This window comes from Arachis stenosperma, chromosome 7 (assembly GCF_014773155.1).
Source record: "Arachis stenosperma cultivar V10309 chromosome 7, arast.V10309.gnm1.PFL2, whole genome shotgun sequence".
Taxonomy (NCBI): domain Eukaryota; kingdom Viridiplantae; phylum Streptophyta; class Magnoliopsida; order Fabales; family Fabaceae; genus Arachis; species Arachis stenosperma.
Window position 1 is genome coordinate 2,314,237 of NC_080383.1, and position 22,451 is coordinate 2,336,687.

The 22,451-nt window shown below is 30.1% G+C and overlaps 2 protein-coding genes across 3 annotated transcripts; one reads left to right on the plus strand and one right to left on the minus strand.

Moving 5' to 3' along the window:
- Positions 1-3,741: 3,741 nt before the first annotated feature.
- Positions 3,742-7,849, minus strand: LOC130941851 (FRIGIDA-like protein 1). The gene is made up of 3 exons (XM_057870472.1): positions 6,801-7,849; positions 6,227-6,390; positions 3,742-6,143 (listed from the first exon to the last, which is right to left on the minus strand). The coding sequence occupies exons 1-3, from the start codon at positions 7,726-7,728 to the stop codon at positions 5,562-5,564; spliced, it is 1,674 nt and encodes a 557-aa protein (XP_057726455.1). The 5' UTR covers positions 7,729-7,849; the 3' UTR covers positions 3,742-5,561.
- Positions 7,850-17,880: 10,031 nt separating this feature from the next.
- Positions 17,881-20,128, plus strand: LOC130941427 (probable serine/threonine-protein kinase WNK11). 2 transcript variants are annotated; one of them, XM_057869923.1, is made up of 3 exons: positions 17,881-18,022; positions 18,407-18,910; positions 19,428-20,128. In XM_057869923.1, the coding sequence occupies exons 1-3, from the start codon at positions 18,020-18,022 to the stop codon at positions 19,818-19,820; spliced, it is 900 nt and encodes a 299-aa protein (XP_057725906.1). In that variant the 5' UTR covers positions 17,881-18,019; the 3' UTR covers positions 19,821-20,128. The 2 variants fall into 2 exon arrangements, with proteins under 2 accessions (XP_057725906.1, XP_057725907.1); XM_057869924.1 differs by having other exon boundaries at positions 17,891-18,022; positions 18,384-18,910.
- Positions 20,129-22,451: the final 2,323 nt, after the last annotated feature.

The window sequence follows — 22,451 nt, forward strand, 5'->3', positions numbered from 1 at the left end:
ATGTGAAGGAGATAATTAGTTATAAGATTCATAATTTTTATTTTGTTTAGTATAATACTCATATTTTAGTAGTTCTAACATGTCACGGTATGTAAATTAATTTTTTATAAAACTTTACATTATCAAAAAAATTAAGATTTTACATGAATTCTAACTTTATATTTAAGATGAGATCATGAGAAGAAGTGTTTATTACTTTAATAGGTTATATAATGCTATAATATATATTTTTAAGTTTAATTATTCTATCTATTTTTATAATTTTATTAAATTTTTAATTAAGTTGTTATATTTTTTTAATTTAGTTTTTATATTATTTTTAGTTTTATAATTAATTTTTTTAATATAAAAAAATATTAAAATTAATTGAATATTTTTTATAAATTAAAAATATTTAAAATTAAGAATATAATTAAATTTGTTATCACATGTTTTTAATAAAAATATTTTATTAATTTTAATATTTTTAATATAAAAATATCTAATTATAAAATTAAAAATAATATAACGATCTAATTAAAAGATATAAATATTTAATTATAAATTTAACAAAATTATAAGAATTAATAGAATAATTAAATTATATTTTTATAAATTGAAAAAGAAAGAGAAGATGGGATGGAGAGAGAAGAAAAAAATGGCTTGTGTGGATTCAACTTTTGGACTTTCCGAAAAAGCTTCTTTTAGAGCTGTGAGGTGAATGATTTTGTCAATGAATTATATTCGCAGTTTCACACTATTGGACAAAGATTTTGTAACAAAATGATTAGTAGTATTATTTACTATTTTGTTGTTTATCTTACTGTTAAAAAGAAATGATATTTTATTTGTTCTTTTTGCTTTGCTGCCTGATTTTAAGCTCTACGATAAAGACTTTAATTTTGATATACTAAGCGTGTAAAGTATTTTATTTAATCGTATAATTACATCTATTTTTTTGAAAAATTATTTATGTAATTAATGTGAAATATAATTATTTTTACTTATATGACGTTACATAATTAAATAAACGTGTAAAACTATTTTACTCTAATAATGCATCAAAATTAAATTATAATTAGAATAGATTTGAAAGTGAAAAGTGGTGTGCCAAGTACCTACTCTATGTTACTCTTTACCATACACAATCAAATATGAGCGATTGGTGCAAAACTGCAAATCCCTTTCTGCAAGTTGAAAAGCCAAGGCTAAACCAAAATTTGGTTCCACATAAAAGGGTTAGATTCAAATAATTTAATCTCATAGATAAGATATTATTCTAGCTCAAGCAAGCTGACCTCAGTGTATAATATATAGTTCTGTCTATGTTATTTGAACTTTTTTTCTATGGTTCATAGCATTGCACTGTTGTCGGCAAGCCCTTTTGTAACAATCAAGTGATAATTGAAGCAGCATTTGCAATAGGATGAAACCCTGATTGATAGTTTTAAATAGTTATAGTTATTTAGAGGATGAATAGACATAGAGAATTAATTTTAATTAATTAATATCAGTTATTCTTTTATCATAAAATTATTTTTTTAATTATTATTTTATAGAAAATTTAAGATTTATGGTTTAGAGTTTAGGGTTAGTGTGGTCGACCAGTGGTGGCAATGATCGGTTGGCGATGATGGGTGGCCGACAATATAGAGTAAAGTTGTGTTATTGGGAGAAGAAGAGAAAAAAAATATTTAAAGGATAATTAAAAAAAATAATTGATATTAGTTGAAAATTAATTGAGTATCTAGTTAAATTGTTAAGATATTCAAATTAGTAATTACATAGTTCTACTGGTAAAACATTGTGCTAATTTAACTAGAGGTAAGTATGTAATCAATTACATTAAAACACACAAAAAAAGGGTTTTTTATTTAATTTATTTTAGTTGATTTGAATAGAATTACTGATTTACTTCCAATAATTAGAGAATAAATATAATTTTAACAAAAAATTTGGTGGGAATGTAATCATTGCTAGATTTCATTAACCATTTAAGGAGATTAATTGGTTAAATTTACTGAGTGAAGATAGTAAAGCTAGTACCCTATTTATCTAAGAGTTAGAAATAGTGTCAATTCATGCTACCAATAATATTGATTGTTTCATGTGATTTTTTCATTTCTTTATAAACCTAAACTTGTTCATAAAATCACAAGTTGTTTTGGAGGTACCACAAGTTGACTATAGATTTTATTACATCTAAATGTGGTAAAGTTTGACCTACTTACTATATTGGGGCATTGCTTAAATTTTCAGTCACAATAAAATAATGAGAATGTTGTCAATTAACATGGATATGCTGTAAAGATCTAGAAAAAGATTAAGTTGAAATGTTGATCTCACACTATTGAATATGTTCTTTACTGATCTTAGGAATTACTAGTTATAGTTACTAGTAGTTGAAAATGGGTTAAATTCAAAAGATAGAGTATCATATTTGTTCCACTTATAGAGAGTACTATGATTAATTATTGAATTAAGAATTTAGTTAATTTGTGCGGTTATATCTTAAAGGTACATTTTATACATTCAATAAGAGAAGCTTTTAAAAGTTTTTGAGGCATTCAATGTATTAAAAATATTTAAAAATGCAATGCCTATTCCATTGAAATTTGTTTTCTGTTTTAACTTTTTTATTTAACATAGACACAGATTAAGAAAAAGAAGGGTGTACTTGTGCATATGATTAGGTGGAGAGAAAAGGAAAATAGATGAAAATCTCAGCAGTTAACGGATTGAGATGCTGCTAATGTCTAATGCAAATGACTGCTTTTCTCATTGTTTAGATTAGCTTTTTAAAAAAAAAAAATTATTGAGTGGTATCTTTCAACCCAAATTAAATTAATATTATAAAGGAATATTCTGTATATTTATTTATCTCATACATTGAATCAATATACACGTTTAGAGTTCTACCCACATAAGATTATGATGATATAAAATTTATTTAATATAATCTCTCTTTTTTTCTTCGTAAAATCTTAAAAGCAAAAAAAAAAATACTGAATAAAAATAAAAAATAAAAACATAAACTAAAGATAATTGTTACAACCATTTACCCCTCATCAATGCACACGTTTCTTTGTCGATAACGCAAAACACTTTTAAGTTGTTTGAAATTTTTCTATTGGTAATTGAAAAGGATACGTCTAAAATTAGTGTTGTAGAGGAAAAAGATGTCTACTTCGTTTTGCATATCTTACAGATGTTCAATCACATAATTAAAACCATAAAGCCTATAATTCAGACTTCAAATATGTTAACCAATGTTCTTTAGTAAATAAACCTTAGCCGAAAAACTAGCTTGTGACTCATTAACTACCACTTTTTTGAGATAAATAGTCGATTTATATGGTTTACTTAGGTAGTTCATTATTTTTAAGAGTATTTAGTAGTTCCTTGAAAAAAAACAGTTGTAAATTTGGTAATTGAAATTTTGATTTAACTCTTAAAATCTTTAAATCGAACAACTTTGCAATTTAAATCTCGTTACGATTTTATATTTTGCATATTTAATTCACTTTTTTTATTTTGCATAAACTCTCAGATTTTCTCTTTGCAAGGATAGATGGTAAACCTGATATAAAATCTTCATACATAGTATAATTTATACACTAAACTCATCTAATAAAATGTCTAACCTATTTATACCCCCAACCAAACATTACCTAAGAATGAATTTGATGTAAGAAAAACAATTAATGAGAAATAATTCATGAATTACTTGAAAATGAAAATTAGCAAGAAATTGTGGTGTAAAAAATAAAAATGATCACTTCATGATGTAAGAAAATATTTCTAGTTTTTTTTTTCCTATACCAAAGTTAAGCATTCAATTAGTTTCATCAGAATGAAATTTTCTCACATACGATGCATTTTTTATGGAACGCATTGAGAATACATCTCAACCATATAATTGGAATAAACATAATCCAAAAACATGTTAGAAAACGAGGTCTCTTACATGTTACATCACAAAATAAAAAGGATCAGCATTCACCAATGTTCTGAAGAAAGGTAGGAGGAATAATCTACACAACATCATAATAATAATACAGACACATCTTTTCATAGGGTAATAGATCACTATATAGGTACAACAGTTTCAAATTTCTCTCATACATTTTTATCTTTCTTCAACTTTTAACTATGTAAAGGTAAGACTTGATGCCAGTATATCATGAAAAACAGAAAAATGTATGCAGAAAAACATAATAAAATAACAACTCCCTAAAGCTATTAAGAATCTCATTTGGTTAAAGCTTAATTATTTATTACTTATTTTTATTACTGAAAAAGGATAAGAAGGCATGGTCTTGGTGAATTCAGGGCAATCCTGCAAGAAGCTTCCAATAGCAAAAGTATCATTGAACTCAAGCCATGTATTTGCCATGGATGGACCATAGCCAAGTGAGCCAACTCTTGTTCAATTAGATTAATTATGCTCAAAACACATGCTTGGTAATGACACCTTTGTGATATCTAAAAAAATATTGAACAATTTAGAAACAAAATGTTATCTTATTTCATATTGAGCAACTAGAGGGGGAGTGAGTATAATTATACTACACCTCATGGGTTAGTGTAATTTACCCAATTTTTTATTGTCTATTATGACTATCCTCAACTCTATAGACTGACTCAAGACAGCATCAAGGAGGCAGCCCAAGGATTAAATCCAAAAATATGTGATTGATGGTAATCCAAACATATTACAATTTGGGCTGCTATCTAGAAAAACAAGGCCTCAACTATTAGTCTATTATAGACCAAAGCATAGACAACATAGTTCAACCAAATGCCACTAGCTTGATAACATTGAACATCAATTCATTTACATCCTAATTCTACATCTACAAAAGCTAGAAGTTACTCAATTTGAATTGGTTCTGCCAGTGACACAAAACCAATGAGTACATAAATCATGTATTATATGTCTAAGTTGTCAACAGATTACTGCAAGACATAATCTATACATACATGTGGTTTTCCTAGTGAAGTGAAAACCATAGCCACAATAAGCACTCCTCAATATCAAAAGCCCTTAGGTCAAATTTCAAAATATAGAATAAGAATGAAGTTGTATTTGGCTTGTGTTTAAATTAATTTAATTTTGCTTGAAATAATGCATGATCTAAAAGCTTAATAAGGAAGATTGTTAAAACAAAGTGAATATTTTCCTTAAAATCATTATAATCCCAAGCATACTAAGTAAAACCCTAATTCAGGGAATTGCAAGGAAAGCTACAACTAAGGAAACTTTCTATTTGAGAGGCTTTTATTTTCCAAACCATTTCTTAGCCGAAAAAAGAAAAAGCAAGCTAGGGAGTGGAAAAATGCAACCACCAAGAAGTCTAAAGACCATAATTCAAAATTTAACCTAAAAGGAAAACTGTAGACGTAAAATGTTATAAGGAATTAAAATTGTGAAACTAAACATTCCCTTGCAAGTCTTAAATACTGTATCTAGTTCTTGTCCGATGACCATGGAGGTCAACAAAGCAAGCAACGCTATCATAACCAAATTCCAGCAACACAAGTCACCGAGAAACTATAATACCAAAAAGAAAGCTCTTGGTCTACTGGGGATAAGATGGTTGGTAATAATGTTGCAGACCATAACCACCATAGGCAGAGGCAGTACCATCATAATAACCAGATGGTACATGTGGCTCGGAAGAATTCAGATGAGAACCACTTTGACCAGGGTTCACACTGGGACCCATTGGGACACCAGCAAGACCATAAGGCCCAGTTGAAGCACCTTGGTAAGGTGAGATGCTTGGGGCTGGGGCCACCATGCCATAAGGCGTGGCTCTCATGTATGGATTTGAATTTTCTGGCAACAAACCTGTTGAATGGAAGTGAGGTTGTTGGTACTGATGGATGGTTGAACCAGCACTGTTGACATTATTCAGGACTGCTGCTGGCCCAGCTGGAGCAGACATTCGAGGACGCTTGTTTCCACTATGTTGCTGCTTATGCTGGGGAGGCTTTCTAGCAAAAGCTGGTGTGGAATGCTTTACATTTGGCTTCTGCTTCTTCAATTGCTCTATTCGCTGTTCAAGGCCTGCACGCGGATATTCAGCATCAAGGTTATGATTCTCGATAACCTTGATTACTGATTTCAGCGCGTGGATTTCTCTAGCTGTGATCTCACCCTGTAAAAACACCATAATAAGTGTAATAAGAACCGACACCATGCACCATGCAACACAATCAATCAAGGATGAGGCACACATACCATTGACTTCCCTTCCTCAGAAAGTCTTCGAGCAAGTTTTTGAGACTCACTGAGATAAGCTTCCAATATGGGAACCGGTTGTATCTTATCAGTAAGGTTAAACTCAAAAACATACTTCACAGCCAGAATATGTTTGCCCTTATCTATAAGCTTCTGAACAAGAGCTGCAAAACACACATACACAGTGTCTTCCACATTAAAAACCACCAAAATGGTGACATTGGAAATCCAATATCAGTCCTGTCACTATCTCAAATTACAAGCTCACGTCCATTTTCCAAAAGCTAAAGGAAACAATGACATACACAGTTAGTATTATTGCAACTACTGAAAATCTAACGTGTTCCACAACCTATGATGCCCAAACACTTGATTTTTGTTCGACTATGCATATCGAATGTGCATATGCATCAAATACTAACATATTAAACTTCTTACATTGTCAATAACTTTTTCATAAATTTCAGAATATACCTATGGTACCATATATGCAACATAATATACCACTAGTTTAAAGCAAAAAATGGAAACAGAACACAATAAAAAGCCATCGGAAGCTCGAATAAAACCTCACCGGGAACCTTCTCGGTCAAACCAATGATCTGGTACAGCTCAGGGAGCTCATCATTAGCAGCAGCCATAGCCGAGAAAGTGGCAAGCTCATTCAATGTCAGCTCAGGAAGCAAACTATAAGCAGCCGCAAAATGCAAGAAAGCCATTGCGCCCACTGCATCACCACCAGCACCATTCTCACTCACCAAGCTTCCTTTCCAATCATCAGCAATCTTCTTCGCCTTCTTCTTCACTTTGTCACTCAGATTGGGACCCACAGCCCTCAGCTGCTGGAACAACACATTGCAACTCCTCTTCATTTTCTTCATTTCCAAAGTATACCTAGCCGCAACTTCACCACCAAAAATCCCATCCATGGAAGCCAGAACCATATCAGCAGGATCAGGTGCAAGCTTCAACGCAGTCCTAAGCTCAGCTTTGATCACAGCCTTGTCCCTCATATTCTCCCCAATGTAATCCCTCAACGCTTTCCCATTCATGCTCTTGCACAATGCACATAGCGCTTCGGCATGGCTCTTCGCACCAGAAGGAACGTTCTCGGTGGTGCGAATTGGATCTGAAGAGGAGGAAGGATCGTTGGGTAGTGAGGGAAAGTGTGTAACTTTGGGGTTTTGGTCAGAGGAAGATGGTGATGGTGATGGTTCGTTAGGATTAGGATTATTAGGGTTAGGGTTAGGGTTCTTGGTTTGTTGTTGAGATTCGAGAGATTGAAGGTGGAGGAAGCGTTGAGAGAGGGAGTCGTGTAGGGAAGTGAAATGGGAATCGAGTTGGTGCCATGAGAGAGGGAGAGAAAGAGGAGGAGAAGAAGAAGAAGAAGAAGAGAAGAGTTGAGAGTGAGAATGAAGAAGATCATCGAAGGCTTTCTTGAGGTTCTGTTTCTTTGAATCAACGAGTTCCAAAGCTGCTGAAATCGTTTTCAATGTCGCCATTCTTTTCTTCTTCTTTTCTTCCTTGCTTATTATTAGAGACACACAAATTTTATAAGATTAATAAAAAAATTATAATTAATATAACTTTTTAAAAGAAAATGTGTTGAGAAAGGGGAAAAAAGAAAAAAAATGGAAGAAGGAGTGAAAGAGAAGAAGACATAAAGATGTTGAAAAAGAGAAGAGAAAAAAATTTAAAAAAAAAAAAGAAGAAGAATATCGATCTCATTTTTAATCTTTTTTGGATTATTTGTTCAATTGATACTAATAAGAAAATAACAAAAAAAATTATGTGATTTCAGAAAATTTTGTTTCTCATGAGCTTTTTTTTTTTGGTGAACTTGTTTCTCATGAGCTAATGTGCCCAAAAAGAAAAAGAACATTTTTGGTTGGCTGCAACTTTAGGCTTAATCCAAAAATTGGACCCTAATGGATTTCAATTTATTGTCCCATACTTTACTAACTCTTTTATAGCTCAAATTACAAAAAGAAAATTATTGATTATATTTTCGTCTTCTATTTTAGAAATTAAAATCAAGTCTTTAAAGTTTAATAGAATGATATCCGATGTTGCTGCAACTAGAATAAAAGTCGAAAATATTGATCAAGCTATGATTTTGTTGACGTTATTATATCTGTCATATGATAATTTCTGTAATATCATGTTATATGATAAATCTGAAATTACAGTGCAAAATATTAAAGATGTACTATTGAAAAAAAATAAAAAATTAGTATCTGAATTCAATACAGACAATTCTACCAATGAGTTTGTTTATAACGAGAGGTCGTAGTTAAGAAAAAAGATCCATAAGCTCAAGCAAGAGTAGATTGAAATCAAAGTCTCAAAAGCACAAATTTATAAAGTGCTTCTATTGTCACCAATTAGAATACATTAGAAGAAACTGTCTACAACGAAAGAAAAAACCAAAAAACTCTTTTAACATAATAATTGATTGTTCTAGAGATAGTGATATTGGTTCTCCTCTAATTGTATTCACTGGTAACTACGAAGACAAATGAATCATAAATTCTAGTGCATCATTTCATGACACCTAACAAAGATATTTTTATTTTCTACAGAAATAAAGATGGAAATACCCACCTAGGAGACAATATAGGTGAAGGATAAGTTATAATCAAATCATATGATGGAACTAATACGTTACTCCATACATGGCACGTAACAAGACTAGAAAAAATCTGATTTCATTGAGCACCACAGTTAAAAATGGGTACAAATTCATAGGCGAGGAAGATTTCTTGAAGATATTCAAAGGTTTGATGGCGGTGATGAAAGAAAAGTTACACGAAGGGACCTACATATTGCAGAAAAGTACAATAAGCGGAAGTGTTGCTATTCTATCCTCTGAGAAGAATGATAATGATGCTACACTATAGTTCCACCTGAGTCTTGATCACATGAGTAAGAAAGGAATGTCCATATTTGCTAACAGAGGCTTGTTAAAAGGCTTTAAGAGTTGTAAACTTGGTTTCTGTGAAAACTATATCTTTGGAAAGCAGAAATGAGTAAAGTTCAGCACTGGAAAACACAATAGCAATAAAATATTAGAGTATATCCATTCATATGTGTGGAACACCACAGCAAAATGGAGTTGCAAAACAAATGAACAGAACACTTCTACAGCATGCACAATACATGTAAATCAATACTGGTCTTCCTAAATCGTTTTGGGCTAAAACGGTCAATACAGTTATATACCTGATTAACAGATCTTCATCAACTACAATTGATCAATTTTACAAGAGGTATGATCCAGTCGACCCGTTAATTATTCAGATATGAAGATCTTTGATTTTCATGCATATGCCCATGTTAGTGATGGTAAACTTGAGGCAAGGGCAAAAAGGTGCATATATTTCTAGGTATACATGAGAAGTGAAAGGCTATAAAGTGTGTTGTATAGAAAATGCAGGTTCTCTTAACATTATTGTCAATCGAGATGTCACTTTCTATGAGGCGGCAATGATAAATCAGAAGAAGGAGTTTAAAATAGATCAGATAGAAACAGATCATAGTGCTTAGAAGCAAGTGGTGCTAGAAGTCGACAATAGAAAGATAAAGCAACGGAAAAAAGAAATTCATCCCAGTACTTCAGAGACAGCTCAACCTGAAGAAGAACAAGTAGATAAATTCGATGAACGAGTTACTGGTGAAAAAGCTAGAGAAGTAGAACCATATAGTATTGCTACTAGCAGAGAGAAGCGACGAGTTCAGAAGCCAAAAAGATATTAAAATTCATTTTCTTGTTGCATTTTACTCAGCGGAGGAACATCCTATAGCTTTCGCATTGGCTATGGTAGATGACGTGGTAGGAGATGAACCAAGTTCCTATTATGAAGTAATTTGCAAAATGGAGTCAAAGCAATGGCTAGTCGCAATGAAAGAGGAGATCGAGTCTCTTCATAAAAATCAAACATAGGAGCTAGTAGAACTTCCAGAGGAAAAAGACACAATATTCAATTTGGTCCCTGAAATTACACTTGAGCCTCAATTTAGTCCTTGAAGTTTTAATTACCTCAATTTAGTTCCCAAATTTTTCAATTGACTCTGTGACGGAAACCACTGTATGGACTAACGTGATTAAAATTTGAAAAGTTCAGGGACTAGATTAAGGCAATTGAAATTTCAAGGACTAAATTAAGACTCGAGTGTAATTTCAGAGACCAAATTAAATATTTTCTCGAAGAAAAAATAGTAATTAGATTCAAATGGGTCTTCAAAAAAAAAAGAAAGGAATTCCTTGAGTTGAACCCCCAAAAATAGCATAGGCTTTAGTCAAAAGAGGGTATCAACTTTACCGAAAGAGCAATGCTAGGGGCCAACAATTTTTGTGATTGTTAGCCATCAACTAGCCATCAATGATGATTTGATGGTGTGAGATTTCATCCAATGGCTCACCTTTTTCTGCTGGTTACATGCTGGCCAAAATTCAATAAAACTGCTGGCCCCCTAAACTTTTCCTTACCGAAATATTATCTCCTATTGCAAAGCATAGTTCTATTCGAGTCATATTTACTACTGTAAATATGTTTGACCTGGAGTTAAAGCAACTTGATGTAAAAATAGCATTCTTATATAGGGAGCTAAAAGGAAACAATTTACATGAGTCAACTAGAAAGATTCACATATCATGAGAAAAAAGACCATGTTTGTTTGTTGAAGAAGTCATTGTGTGACTTGAAATAGTCCCAAAGCAGTGGAATAAAAAGTTTGATGTATTTATGATCAGTATTGATTATAACAAAAACTAATATGATAATTGCATATACTCTAAAGACTGGACAGGTTTGGAATTTGGTTCATCGATTTTTCGATCCATGCTTAAACAACTATGCTCTAATAAGATTGACTAATGGCTATGTAGCTCAAATTTTTGGTACTAAAAACAATTGAATCGTACCAGGAGACAATTCTGATAAATATTAGAGATATAGAGCAATCGAAAAACACAATGAGAAGCGATGGATTATCAAACGCCAATTTTGATAAGCGAATAAGGGCAAGTAGTAGCAGCAGCAGGGAGAACTATGTAAGCAATAATATTGCAATAGCATACAACGTGTGGCAAGAACGACAATGCAAGCAAGAGTTAAGTTGAGTAAAAGCACTAATAAGAAAATATTGTGGTTGTCATCTTCAGCTCATTTTCTTTTCTCTAATTGACAATTTAAATGAGAGAAATAGAATATAATAAAGATGAACAATAAATAATAGAATTTGTTTTTTGGTTTTGATTTTTTTTGTTTGAGATTTTTAGTTTAAGATTATTTGATTTTGTTGGAACTGCTTGAACTTGAGAAGGGGGTTGAATCAAGTTAGCTCAAAATTAACTTTTCAAGTTCTGTTTTTGCGGAAGCTAAATATGTAGGAGATTTTTTCATTTTCTCTCATACTCAGAAATAAAACAGAGAAGGAAAAAAAAGATAGAGGCCAGCATGTATCCTAATTCGGTTTTTAAGTGCCATGAAACCTACATCTAGTCTCCACCACAACCATGGTGGAATTTTCACTATAATCAAACAGATTACAAACACCAATATTAATGAATTACAACCCAATTCATCTAGTATCTTCCACTAAGCTTTTTACCCCAAAGCCTAACAACCCAAGTGCTGTCCCAACTTAGAAAGAGAACCTAGCTAGATTCAGAAACACCAAGTGCTATCTCAACTTGGTAAGGGGAACTAAACCTTAGTTCACAGAAACTAAATTACACAAAATGAGTTCATTTGGCTTTTTCATGCATCTCTTGCCTCTTTTCTCATGACTTTTTTCAACTCACATTTTCAAGCTTTTTTCTCAAATACAGAAAGATGACATTAGATAGCCATAGCAAATAAAATCATAAATAAAGGACAAATTGAAGGAAAATAATTTCAGCTCAAGTATTTTGAGATGATGCTCTTGTATCACTCTATTTTCCTTACTTTCAAATATTGAAGTGAGGCTTCCTTTATAGAATCAGTTTCCTCTACCACTTTGTTCTTCCTTGCTTCTTCCAATTTCTCGTACCATCAACCCGTTGGAACTGTCTCAGCTGGCATGCAGTTCTTACTCCATTCTGGTCCACTACCGCTGTTAGTCGAGGAGCTGCTCCACCAACTCTATTGTCCTTTGATCTGCTGTCTTCTTTGGCATGTATAGCACTTCCATTTTTGAACCATTCCAACTGCTGTCTATAACTCTGCATTTTTGTTTTGCTCTTCCAAACTTGCTAATGATCTTCTGAATTTTGATTCTGAGTTGTTCTTGGAGTAGTGATATTTTCTTTGTATTTTTGTTGCCTTCCTAGAACCACAACTGTCCCATAATAGTGCCAAATGTCCTTGTGTCTTGTTGCTTTGTTAATCCCCTTTTGTTCCAACTGTCTTCCTTTTTCCATGACGACGACAAATGCCCCTTTATCACTTTGCAAATGCAAAGCTTTCTTCTTTTGCACTAATTTGCTGATTCGTGCTTGTTTAGAAACTTTGGGCTTGTGCATTGAATTGAGGCATTAAAGAAATACTTAAGCAACATTCTTGGGCTGAGAAAAGAATAATGGGCCTGTAGCACTAAAACACATATTAAACCACAATTGGGTTTTTAACCCAATAAATATTTGTCATCATAATTTATTTATCAAAATCAATCTTAACTCAACAGATTTTAACTTTTTATTGTATAAAGAAATTTTTTCATATTAATAAAAAATATCATTTAGTCTTTTAGCAAAAAAAATTTAAAAAATTATATTTATCTTTTTATAATTATTTGTAAAAATATTATAGTATATATAGTTATATAATAATTTTTTTAAAAATAAAAATAAATGCCGATTAAGATAATATAATTTTCGTGACATTTTTTATTCACCTAAACTTTTATCATATAGATACATATTAACATCTTACTAACATCTTATTTATATATATTAATTAGAAAAAAAAATCCACTAATGTTCTGGATGTTGGATCATGTGCCTATTAATTGTATCATTCAATTTTATCTAATCTTATATACTAACGTGGCTCTATAGTCTATATATAATTTTCTTAAGGAGAAAAACAAAAAACTACTATTCAAACCTAATTTGATTATTGTCTATATAAATGCAGTATCAAATATTATTATAAAAGATATAAAAAGAATTTTCAATCCCTAAATTAGGGGAAGCTGTTACCTCTTGTGGCGGTAAACAGGCACTACAAATTGGGCTAATAGTTTAGAGGAATTTTTCTTCTCACTCATATTTGTAAAGGTTAAAATTACTTTAAACCTTCAAGTGTTGAAGACTTAGAGTGCTAATTAAGTGTTAATAACACTAAGACAACAGTCACAACTATATTGGGAGCTTAGTTCTTCACAGAATCAGGTAACAATAATCTTTCAATCCCACTCTTCCAAATAACAACAAATTATTTATGATTTAATTATTTTGTTTTTAATTTAATTTAATTATTTCTTTAATTTGTCTGCGAGTTTTGTTTTTGGATCATATCATTCAACGCACATGCAGTTCATTAGTAGAATAGAAGATATTATAGATTAAAGAATCCTAAACTTTTTGTTGTTTGCTTTGATTATGTGCATGATTATCCAGTTTTCAACCGAAAGAATTCTGAAAACGTAGTTCTTAATCTTATAATTAAATGATGGGGAATCAATTGAGTCATAAAATATTAATTTGTTTCCCTTAAAATATTGTTTCATAAGGAATTTGCTTAAAAAATCATAAATTAGAGGTAAATATTATCCTATCATCTCTAAAGTAACATGTAAATTATCTTTTTTTAATATGTTATATTTTAATTGGGTGTTTATTTTAACCTGAGTTACCTTCTCTACTGTTTTGTCCTCGTTGCGTCTGCCAAACATCACCATCTCATTTATTTCGTTTTCTCTCTCCCAAATCATTCTTCTAAAAAATGTACTTCAACTTTCTCTGCGTTTACTCCTCCCACTCCTTCGTCGTCGCGCATCTCAAACATCACCGCCTCATTATGTTTCTTATTTTCTCTTCCCAAATCATTCTTCCAAAAAAGATCTTCCAAGGATCACCGTCTCATTGGGGGTTTCGTTTTCTCTACTCTAACTCTTTTTAATTGCATTTACTCCTCTCCACTGGACTCTTTTGTCGTTGTTGTTACGCCTCCCAATCATCACTATCTTATTGGTGTCTTGTTTTCTCTTTTCAAATTATTCTTTTAGAAAAAGTACTTCAATTCTTTCTAATTGCGTTTACTCCTCTCCACTCCTTTGTCGTTGTCGTTGTATTTCTTAAGTATCACCGTCTTATTGGGTGTTTCATCACCATCTTCTAAAGATATTATTAATTCTTATGAGATTAAAGTAACTCAAGTTAAAATAATATGACACATCAAAAAATAATTTGCATGTTACTTTAAAAAAATGGTAGAATAGCATTCACCTAAATTAGATATTTTTTTAATATTCAAATTCACTTTTAATTTGAATTTTTTATTAAAATTATATCAAACAATTAGCCATTTATAAATTAGGGTCAATGTCTTCTGGAAAAAAAGGAAGGAAGTGGATCAGGATATGGAAAGAAATCATGAATTCATGATACGTTTCATTATTTCCATTTTGATAAAGAATTCATGAAACGAATTTAATGGTGAAATTGTATACAAAATGTAATTAGTAGTCCATGAATTTTCTCATCTTTATTCCCAAATGGAATAATTGATCCTTCTTTGGATGTAATTAATTCTTTCAATAAATTTTATTTTTTACGAAAACAATGTTATTATAATAAATCACGGTCAAGATATTTTATAGATAATACTTATCATATTATTTAATGAGTTTAAATTTTATACACGACGTAAAACATTTTACATAATTGTGTAATTTTAATAACCATTTTTTTGGATGATCACCAGGTCAATTTTAAAGATAATTGTTTATTAATATAACATTATGTGATTAAATGTACTTATATAAAAATTAAATTATTATTTAATTAGAATAAGTGATGTTGATAACATTTTCGTTTTACAGGATTTGAATTATTGTGATCTAGGTCTTTGGGAGTGGAACTTCATTCTTTATCAGTGCTCACAAACCCTTGTTTTGTTGGTATGTCTATAGCTTCTATAACTAATTGTTGAATACATAATTTTAAGAATAATTTTGAATCTTATAGACAAGGTTTAATTTCATAAAGAAATTTTAAAAGCCTGTTAGGTATACAAACACAACAACTAGTTTATAGTTGACAACTTCATCTATAAAAGATTTCTATTCCGAAAATCCTAGAGATTCGGTAAAATCTGTTTTCGAATTTCCTTAAAGTATAAATGATTCAAATTCGATTAATTCTTTTTTATACTACACTCTTTAATATTATTATTACTATTATTAATACATTTTATTTGTTTTTGTTATTTGTTTCTTTTGTTTAGTATTTAGTGCGACTAAGATTTGATTTAGTAAAATTTTTTAAAAAGGTGTTTGTATTTTTTTATTATTTGAAAAGCACAAATTTTTCATTTGTTTTTTGTAATTTAAAAAAATTATGTACTTGTATTTATAACTTTTAAAAAATATAAGTACTTTTGAAAATATTTAAAGTTGAATTTTTTAAATATAATTTATAGTTATCAAAATTAAAAATTTAATTTTTATACTAATATCTATGATAATATTTTTAAATTTTAAAATATAGTTTACTAAACGTATTTATTGTTGTTCATATTTATTAAAAATTATTTTTAATTATTAATTTTAAAAATAAAATTTTACCAAATCAAGCGTAAGTAGAGAAACCAAAACCTCTAAGTAAATCTTTATTTTCTTTAATCCCACACAATAAAAAAAGTAAGCATTTCTTTTAAGAAAAAGGGGTAAAAGTCCTATCTACTATATCTTTATCTTTTACAGGATTCTTGTTAACAACAATAGAATGTGATTCTTTGAAGTACAAAATAAAGACAACCTTCAATTTAAGAAATAGCCTTGAATTTTCTCCCAAATATATTTTTTGAATATAATCATTATTATTTTATTTATACTTAAGATATTACTCGCATAATATTAAATACAGTATGAATCTCTAATAAAAAAATCAATGTGCGAGCTAATATCTTTTAATTAATATCATTCTTTTTTAAAATTTGTTTTTATTTTAAATTTTAAACTGTAAACTTTAAATTTTAAATTTTAAATTCTATTAATCTTTAATATCTAAAAAAATAATTTTATAATAAAATTAATTAGTATTGAGCAACTAAGGTAGCATTTAAAAGAGAAACGGAGATGGAGATAGAGAAATTGAAATAAGTCTTAGTATTGTATTTAGTGTAAAATTAAAAAAAAATAAAATTCTAATTTAATTTACACAAAAAGTAAAGTTAGAATTAATTAATTAAAATTGAATATTTTAAGTATAAAATCTTATTAAAATTTTAGTCTCCTTTCTCAAAATTTCATCCTTATTTTTTGGAGGTATTAAAAATTTTAAAGATAGAAACTGAAATTTTAATACCAATTTCTGAATCAACAAATATGATATTAAATTTTAAATATAATATTAAATTTTAATCTTTCAGTCTTCGTCATAATACTTCAAAATAAACGCTACGTAAGAATTAGTTTTTTATACTTATATTTATTTAACTATAAAAATATAATTTATATATCAAAATCAGCTATTAATAGTCTAATATAAAATTTATATTAAAATATAAAATACATATTTAAAATAAATTAAATAATATAACATATATATCTATAAATAAATATATAATAATTAATTTTAATAATTAATTTTAGTGCACACATACTTAATTCTCTTAATATAAAATACGATGATGATTATATTCAAATACCCACAATTTTTTTTTCTTTTTCTTCCTAACTATGCCAAAGATTTTTCTTAGAAGGCAAAGAAAGAAAGAGAAAGCAAGTAGTTACTTCCTGAATAGCTGGAAAGCTATGAAGCATCTAAACATGGCTTATGTCATGCCCCCCTTCATTCCATCGCCGCTTCAAAACGTTGACCTTCAAACTTTTTTTATTATTATTTTAATTACAAAAATAAAAACGCCTTTGTTTACCATTAATCCGTAGGTTACTCCATTTGACTTTACTCCAAAACAAAGAATTTAAAAATCAAAACCCACATTACTTAGAAAAAACATGACATTAATCTACCAATTTATGAATATGACTCAAAACGTGTGACAAAGAAAATTCAACTTCACGCTTTTGATTAAATTTTAAAGAAATATTATTAGTAAAAATAAATATCTTATAAAAATATACACGATTGAATTTAAAATTTAAAATGCTTCATTTTGTTTAATTTTAATTCAGATATTTGGATACGATTTCGGTTACTACTTTCTCGAATATACATTTAACTTAAAATAATTGTAGTTTAATATGTTACTTACTCTATTGCATTAATTAAAAGATATTATACTTTTACAAAATCAATTAGATAGGGAAGTTAGAATTGAAAAAAAAGGAATTAAAATCTTGTATAAAATTAACATTTGAGAATTATAATTAATAATCCTAATTTTTTTTGGTGACTAATTAATAATCCTAATTAATTAGATTAGACTCACTCTCCTCCTTTTCTATATATATAAATATAAATTTCAGTTCACTTTGTTTTCTCTCTCTCTCTCTCCTTTCATCTAATTCTTCCACTTACCCTTTTTTTTCTCTCTCCTCTTTTTAGTATTTTTCTGCATAAAGTTGCAGACTTTGGCGTCTCCTCTTTCCCCTTGAGGCTCCAAGTCAGTGAATTTTTTCATGGTAACCATCAACACCATAGTCTTTGATATGCATTATGTTCTGAATTATGATGGTTTTTCTGTTCAATGTGTCAACTACTCTCGTATGCTTCGTTGTTCTTTTTTTTTAATTCTATCGTGAAATTAATTTGTTGAATTTTCCATGTAAAGGAAGAATCTTTGTTTAATGGGGTTGTTCCTTTTTCTCCCCACACGGCATGATAACATTCTGGAATTGTTCCACCAAAAAAGTTAAAAATCTTCACCAATAATTTTAGCTAATATTTGATTTTGAAACCGATTTGATGTTGATGGCTTGATGGCTATTACTTATTATTGTCTCATTATGATTATTATGATCCTTGTTTTTTGATGCGTGGTAGGTGTTTGATGTTTTGTGTCACAGATGCCAAGTGTTAATCCTGATCCAAGTGACAAAGATGCTGAGCCTTTTGTTGAAGTTGACCCTACTGGACGCTATGGTAGATACACAGAGCTATTAGGATGTGGTGCTGTGAAGAAAGTGTACCGTGCATTTGATCAAGAAGAAGGTATAGAAGTTGCATGGAACCAAGTGAAGCTGAGAAATTTCTGTGATGACCCTGCCATGGTGGATAGGCTTTACTCTGAGGTGAGGCTTCTGAGAAGCTTAGCACACAAGAACATCATTGCACTCTACAGTGTTTGGAAGGATGAGAACAAGAACACACTGAATTTCATCACTGAGGTTTGCACAAGTGGGAATCTGAGGGAGTATAGGAAGAAGCATAGACATGTTTCATTGAAGGCACTTAAGAAGTGGTCAAAGCAGATTCTTAAAGGGTTGAATTATTTGCACACTCATGAACCCTGCATCATCCATAGGGACTTGAATTGCAGCAATGTTTTTGTCAATGGGAATGTTGGCCAGGTAAATCTATTTTCCCCTCAAATCTGGTTTTTTGTTGTTCCTTCAATTATTCATTGATTGCGTCTTTCACAAGTTAAAAATAAAAACTTTTCAAAAAAGGTAGCAGTATCCTTGACTTTAGACATGTGTAGGATCTAAATATCTAACTTCAACAAGGCACGGTGTCTCATTTTAGGTTGGCAAAAATGATCAAACTATATAGCTTAAGCTATTGTTATTACGTATCTTATCCCCAAAGTAGTCTCGAAATCAGCCATGACACTAAATTAATCCGCCGAAATTCCAATTGCACCAATTACGTAGCTGAAACTGGTGCAATTGGGATCTGGAAGACTATTTTAGTGTAGGCGGCTAATTTCAGAGACCACTCTAGGGTTAATCTCTGAATATTTCTAATCTTCTACCTAACTAACATTCTTTTGCTTATGGGACTCTTGGTGTATGATTATATCAGCACGAACTGTGCAATTACTTTGTCTCAGTATCAAATTAATAACCAAAGTTCCAATCTTATTAGGTTAAGATTGGTGACTTGGGTTTGGCTGCAATTGTGGAGAAGAACCATTCAGCACACTCGATCCTCGGCACGCCGGAATTCATGGCACCGGAGCTATACGACGAGCACTACACGGAACTGGTGGACATATACTCATTTGGGTTGTGTGTATTGGAGATGGTGACACTTGAGATTCCTTATAGTGAGTGTGACAATGTTGCAAAGATCTACAAGAAGGTTTCTTCTGGTGTGAGGCCAGATGCACTGAAAAAGGTTAAGGATCCAGAGGTGAAGGCATTCATTGAGAGGTGCATTGCTCAACCAAGGGCAAGACCTTCTGCTTCTGAGCTTCTTAAGGATTCTTTCTTTGATGAACTTGAAGATGATGACGAAAATGATGAATCTGATTTGTGATTGTTCATGCTAAATTTTGTGTTCTATGTCAGATATAAAAAATCTTCATGTGTTTTTCTTTACTTTATTTTTTTTAATATAAAGTATTCATTTGTCCCCTTTTCCTTTTCCTTCTAGTTTTTGTGTCAATTTGTCTCTTGGCTAAGACCAAGTCTATTTTTTTTGGGTAGGGTGTGAAATTGGATAAATTTGAACATGGCTTAAAGTAGTTCAACCTAGGGAAGGTTTGATTGGTGATGTTGTCATTTTATAGATTTTGTACATAGGAATTTCTTACTTATAATGATATATAGTTTTCTGTTGTTAAATTTCAAATATTTCATATTAGAAGTTTATACAACAATTGTAAACCAACAAATAGTTCTAAGATTTTAATCATTGAACATATTTTGCATTGTAAACCAACGAAATGAAAAGAATAATTTGGTTTGGAAAATCAAAAGGTTTGTTTCTAATATCAAGCGCCTTATCATTGACATATTCAACTTTGCAAATTAGGGCTTGAAAAAATCAAAAGAGAAATACTCACATACAGCGATCCTAAACGATGACTTGGTGCCTAAACTTAAATCATGTTTTTCTCAGGTCCAAAATTTTGATACTTACCAAGTGAACATATCTCTTACCGACATTTAAATTCAAATATCGGCTAAGTTCCTTATACACACTTCTAAAATCTGTCATCTCCTAACTAACTGAAAGATAAGATAAGATGACCAAACCTATATAAAAAAGAATCGTAGGTACGATATATACACCCCTAAAACTCTACTTCTAAAATCTGTTCTAATTTGAGTGTCGAAATGTTTTTATAAGTCATCCTTCACTATTAACTAGGAGATCGTAAAGCGACTGTAAAACTTATCAATTGGAGAGTTGTGGATTCCTATATTCCAAGTAACTCACAATCAGTATGGAAGCAAGCAATTAAAAAAAAATCTTCATATGGTTTGAAAGTCAATAAATGAAAAGTCAAATGTATTTATTATTTAGCATGATTTGAGCAATATGATGATACTTGTGTCTTGTGGACAGCATACAGAAGATAACTGGCACAAGAAAACTGAGCTGTTTTCAGAATTTAAAATGTGGGACAAACGGCTATTGGGAATAAAGCTACTAATTAAGCTTAATAGTGAAGAGATTTATGTGTGAACCTAAAAAGGGGGCATATGTAGAATATTTATTAGTGGTGCAATCCCACTCAATGTTGTTGGGAAATTATTTCATGGACCCCCTTTGGCCTTGTGACTTGTGTGTGTTGCCACCAATGTTTTTTTTTTAATTTCTTTGCTCCTTAAAGCAATAAACACTATGTATATTGCCTTTAAAGTTTTGTTAACCCTATCTCTTGGGTGGTTGGTTTTCATTTTTTAATATTCTCCTTTCTATCTTCCTTTTCTCTTTAGTTATTTCTCAAAAGTGTGATACTACATTTGTAATTTGGTGACTATTCATTTCAAATTGTTTTCACGTAAATATAATAATTAAAAATTTTAGATAATAATTTAGTTAAATATATTAAATTATGAGTTAATATTTAAATTAATCTTTAAAGTTATACTCACATCTCAATCTGGTCTCTAAATTTTCGACATTCAATTTGATTTTTCAACTTAGTATTAATAACTTAAGTTAGTCTCCGAATTTGTTTTTGTCACAAAACGATTAATGATATGTTGAAATAGACTAATAACTATTTTACTGACAACTTACTTATCTTACAGCTTACTTATGTTAAGTAAGTATTAGGGTTTGAATCTTGCCTTGTCATGCAACAAATCCATTGACCAGCAGTAGACCATTAAATAAAACTCAAATTCACGACAGATTAGTCATTGACTTGTTAGATTAAAGAATACCATAGACAACTAAAAAAAAAGGTGACAATTGAATTTTTTTTTACCTTAATTTGCTCTTTACAAAGCATTTAAAATTATAATTCTAATTTTACTTAAAAATTTTAAAATATTTAGGTTAGAACCAATTTTTGAGTATGATCTCATCAAACTATTTATTAGTTCTCACTTGTTTTCGTATAAAGATAATTCTACGTGATTGATGATCTTACAATCTATAAAGAAAAAGAAAAGTTGATTGAAGGTTTTGACAAAAATCATGATAATAATTTTGGCAGGCTATGTGACCACGTCTTTGATGCTCAGCCCACTAAGCAACGATTGGCTACCAAGACCAAATCAAAATGTACATTACACCAACATCTACAGGTTTTTTTTTTTTGATGACTACTTTACCTCTAGATTTGATTGAATTATCGGAATCTTGGTTAGGCTAATATTATATGTACAATTTTTGTGTATATTTTTTATTTTTAATATTAAAAATAAATATAAAAAATAAGAAAAGATAAAAAAATTATATCATAAAAAAAATGTACAAGAAAAATATATAAAAAAATACAAATATCATTTTTCATTAATAGAAATTTGAATAACTAGACTTTAGTTGTATGAAATTTTATGAAGAAGTTAAAAGATGCCAAAAAATATATACTTTTCATTATTAAGATTTAAAATCGGAAAACATTCGTTAAGGAACCGATATAAAATTATAAATACATCACACATTAGTTTGCTCAAATACCTTTAATAGAAATATCATTTTTTTTTT

What these genes read in the sequence shown, in the direction of transcription:
- LOC130941427 (XM_057869923.1), top strand. An exon ending in TCAATGGGAATGTTGGCCAG is followed by an intron (nt 18,911 to 19,427) that starts GTAAATCTATTT and finishes CAATCTTATTAG; the next exon opens with GTTAAGATTGGTGACTTGGG.
- LOC130941851 (XM_057870472.1), bottom strand. Translation starts at nt 7,728, where the DNA reads ATGGCGACATTGAAAACGATTTCAGCAGCTTTGGAACTCGTTGATTCA. An exon ending in TTTGACCGAGAAGGTTCCCG is followed by an intron (nt 6,391 to 6,800) that starts GTGAGGTTTTAT and finishes TGTGTTTTGCAG; the next exon opens with CTCTTGTTCAGAAGCTTATA. An exon ending in CTGAGGAAGGGAAGTCAATG is followed by an intron (nt 6,144 to 6,226) that starts GTATGTGTGCCT and finishes GTGTTTTTACAG; the next exon opens with GGTGAGATCACAGCTAGAGA.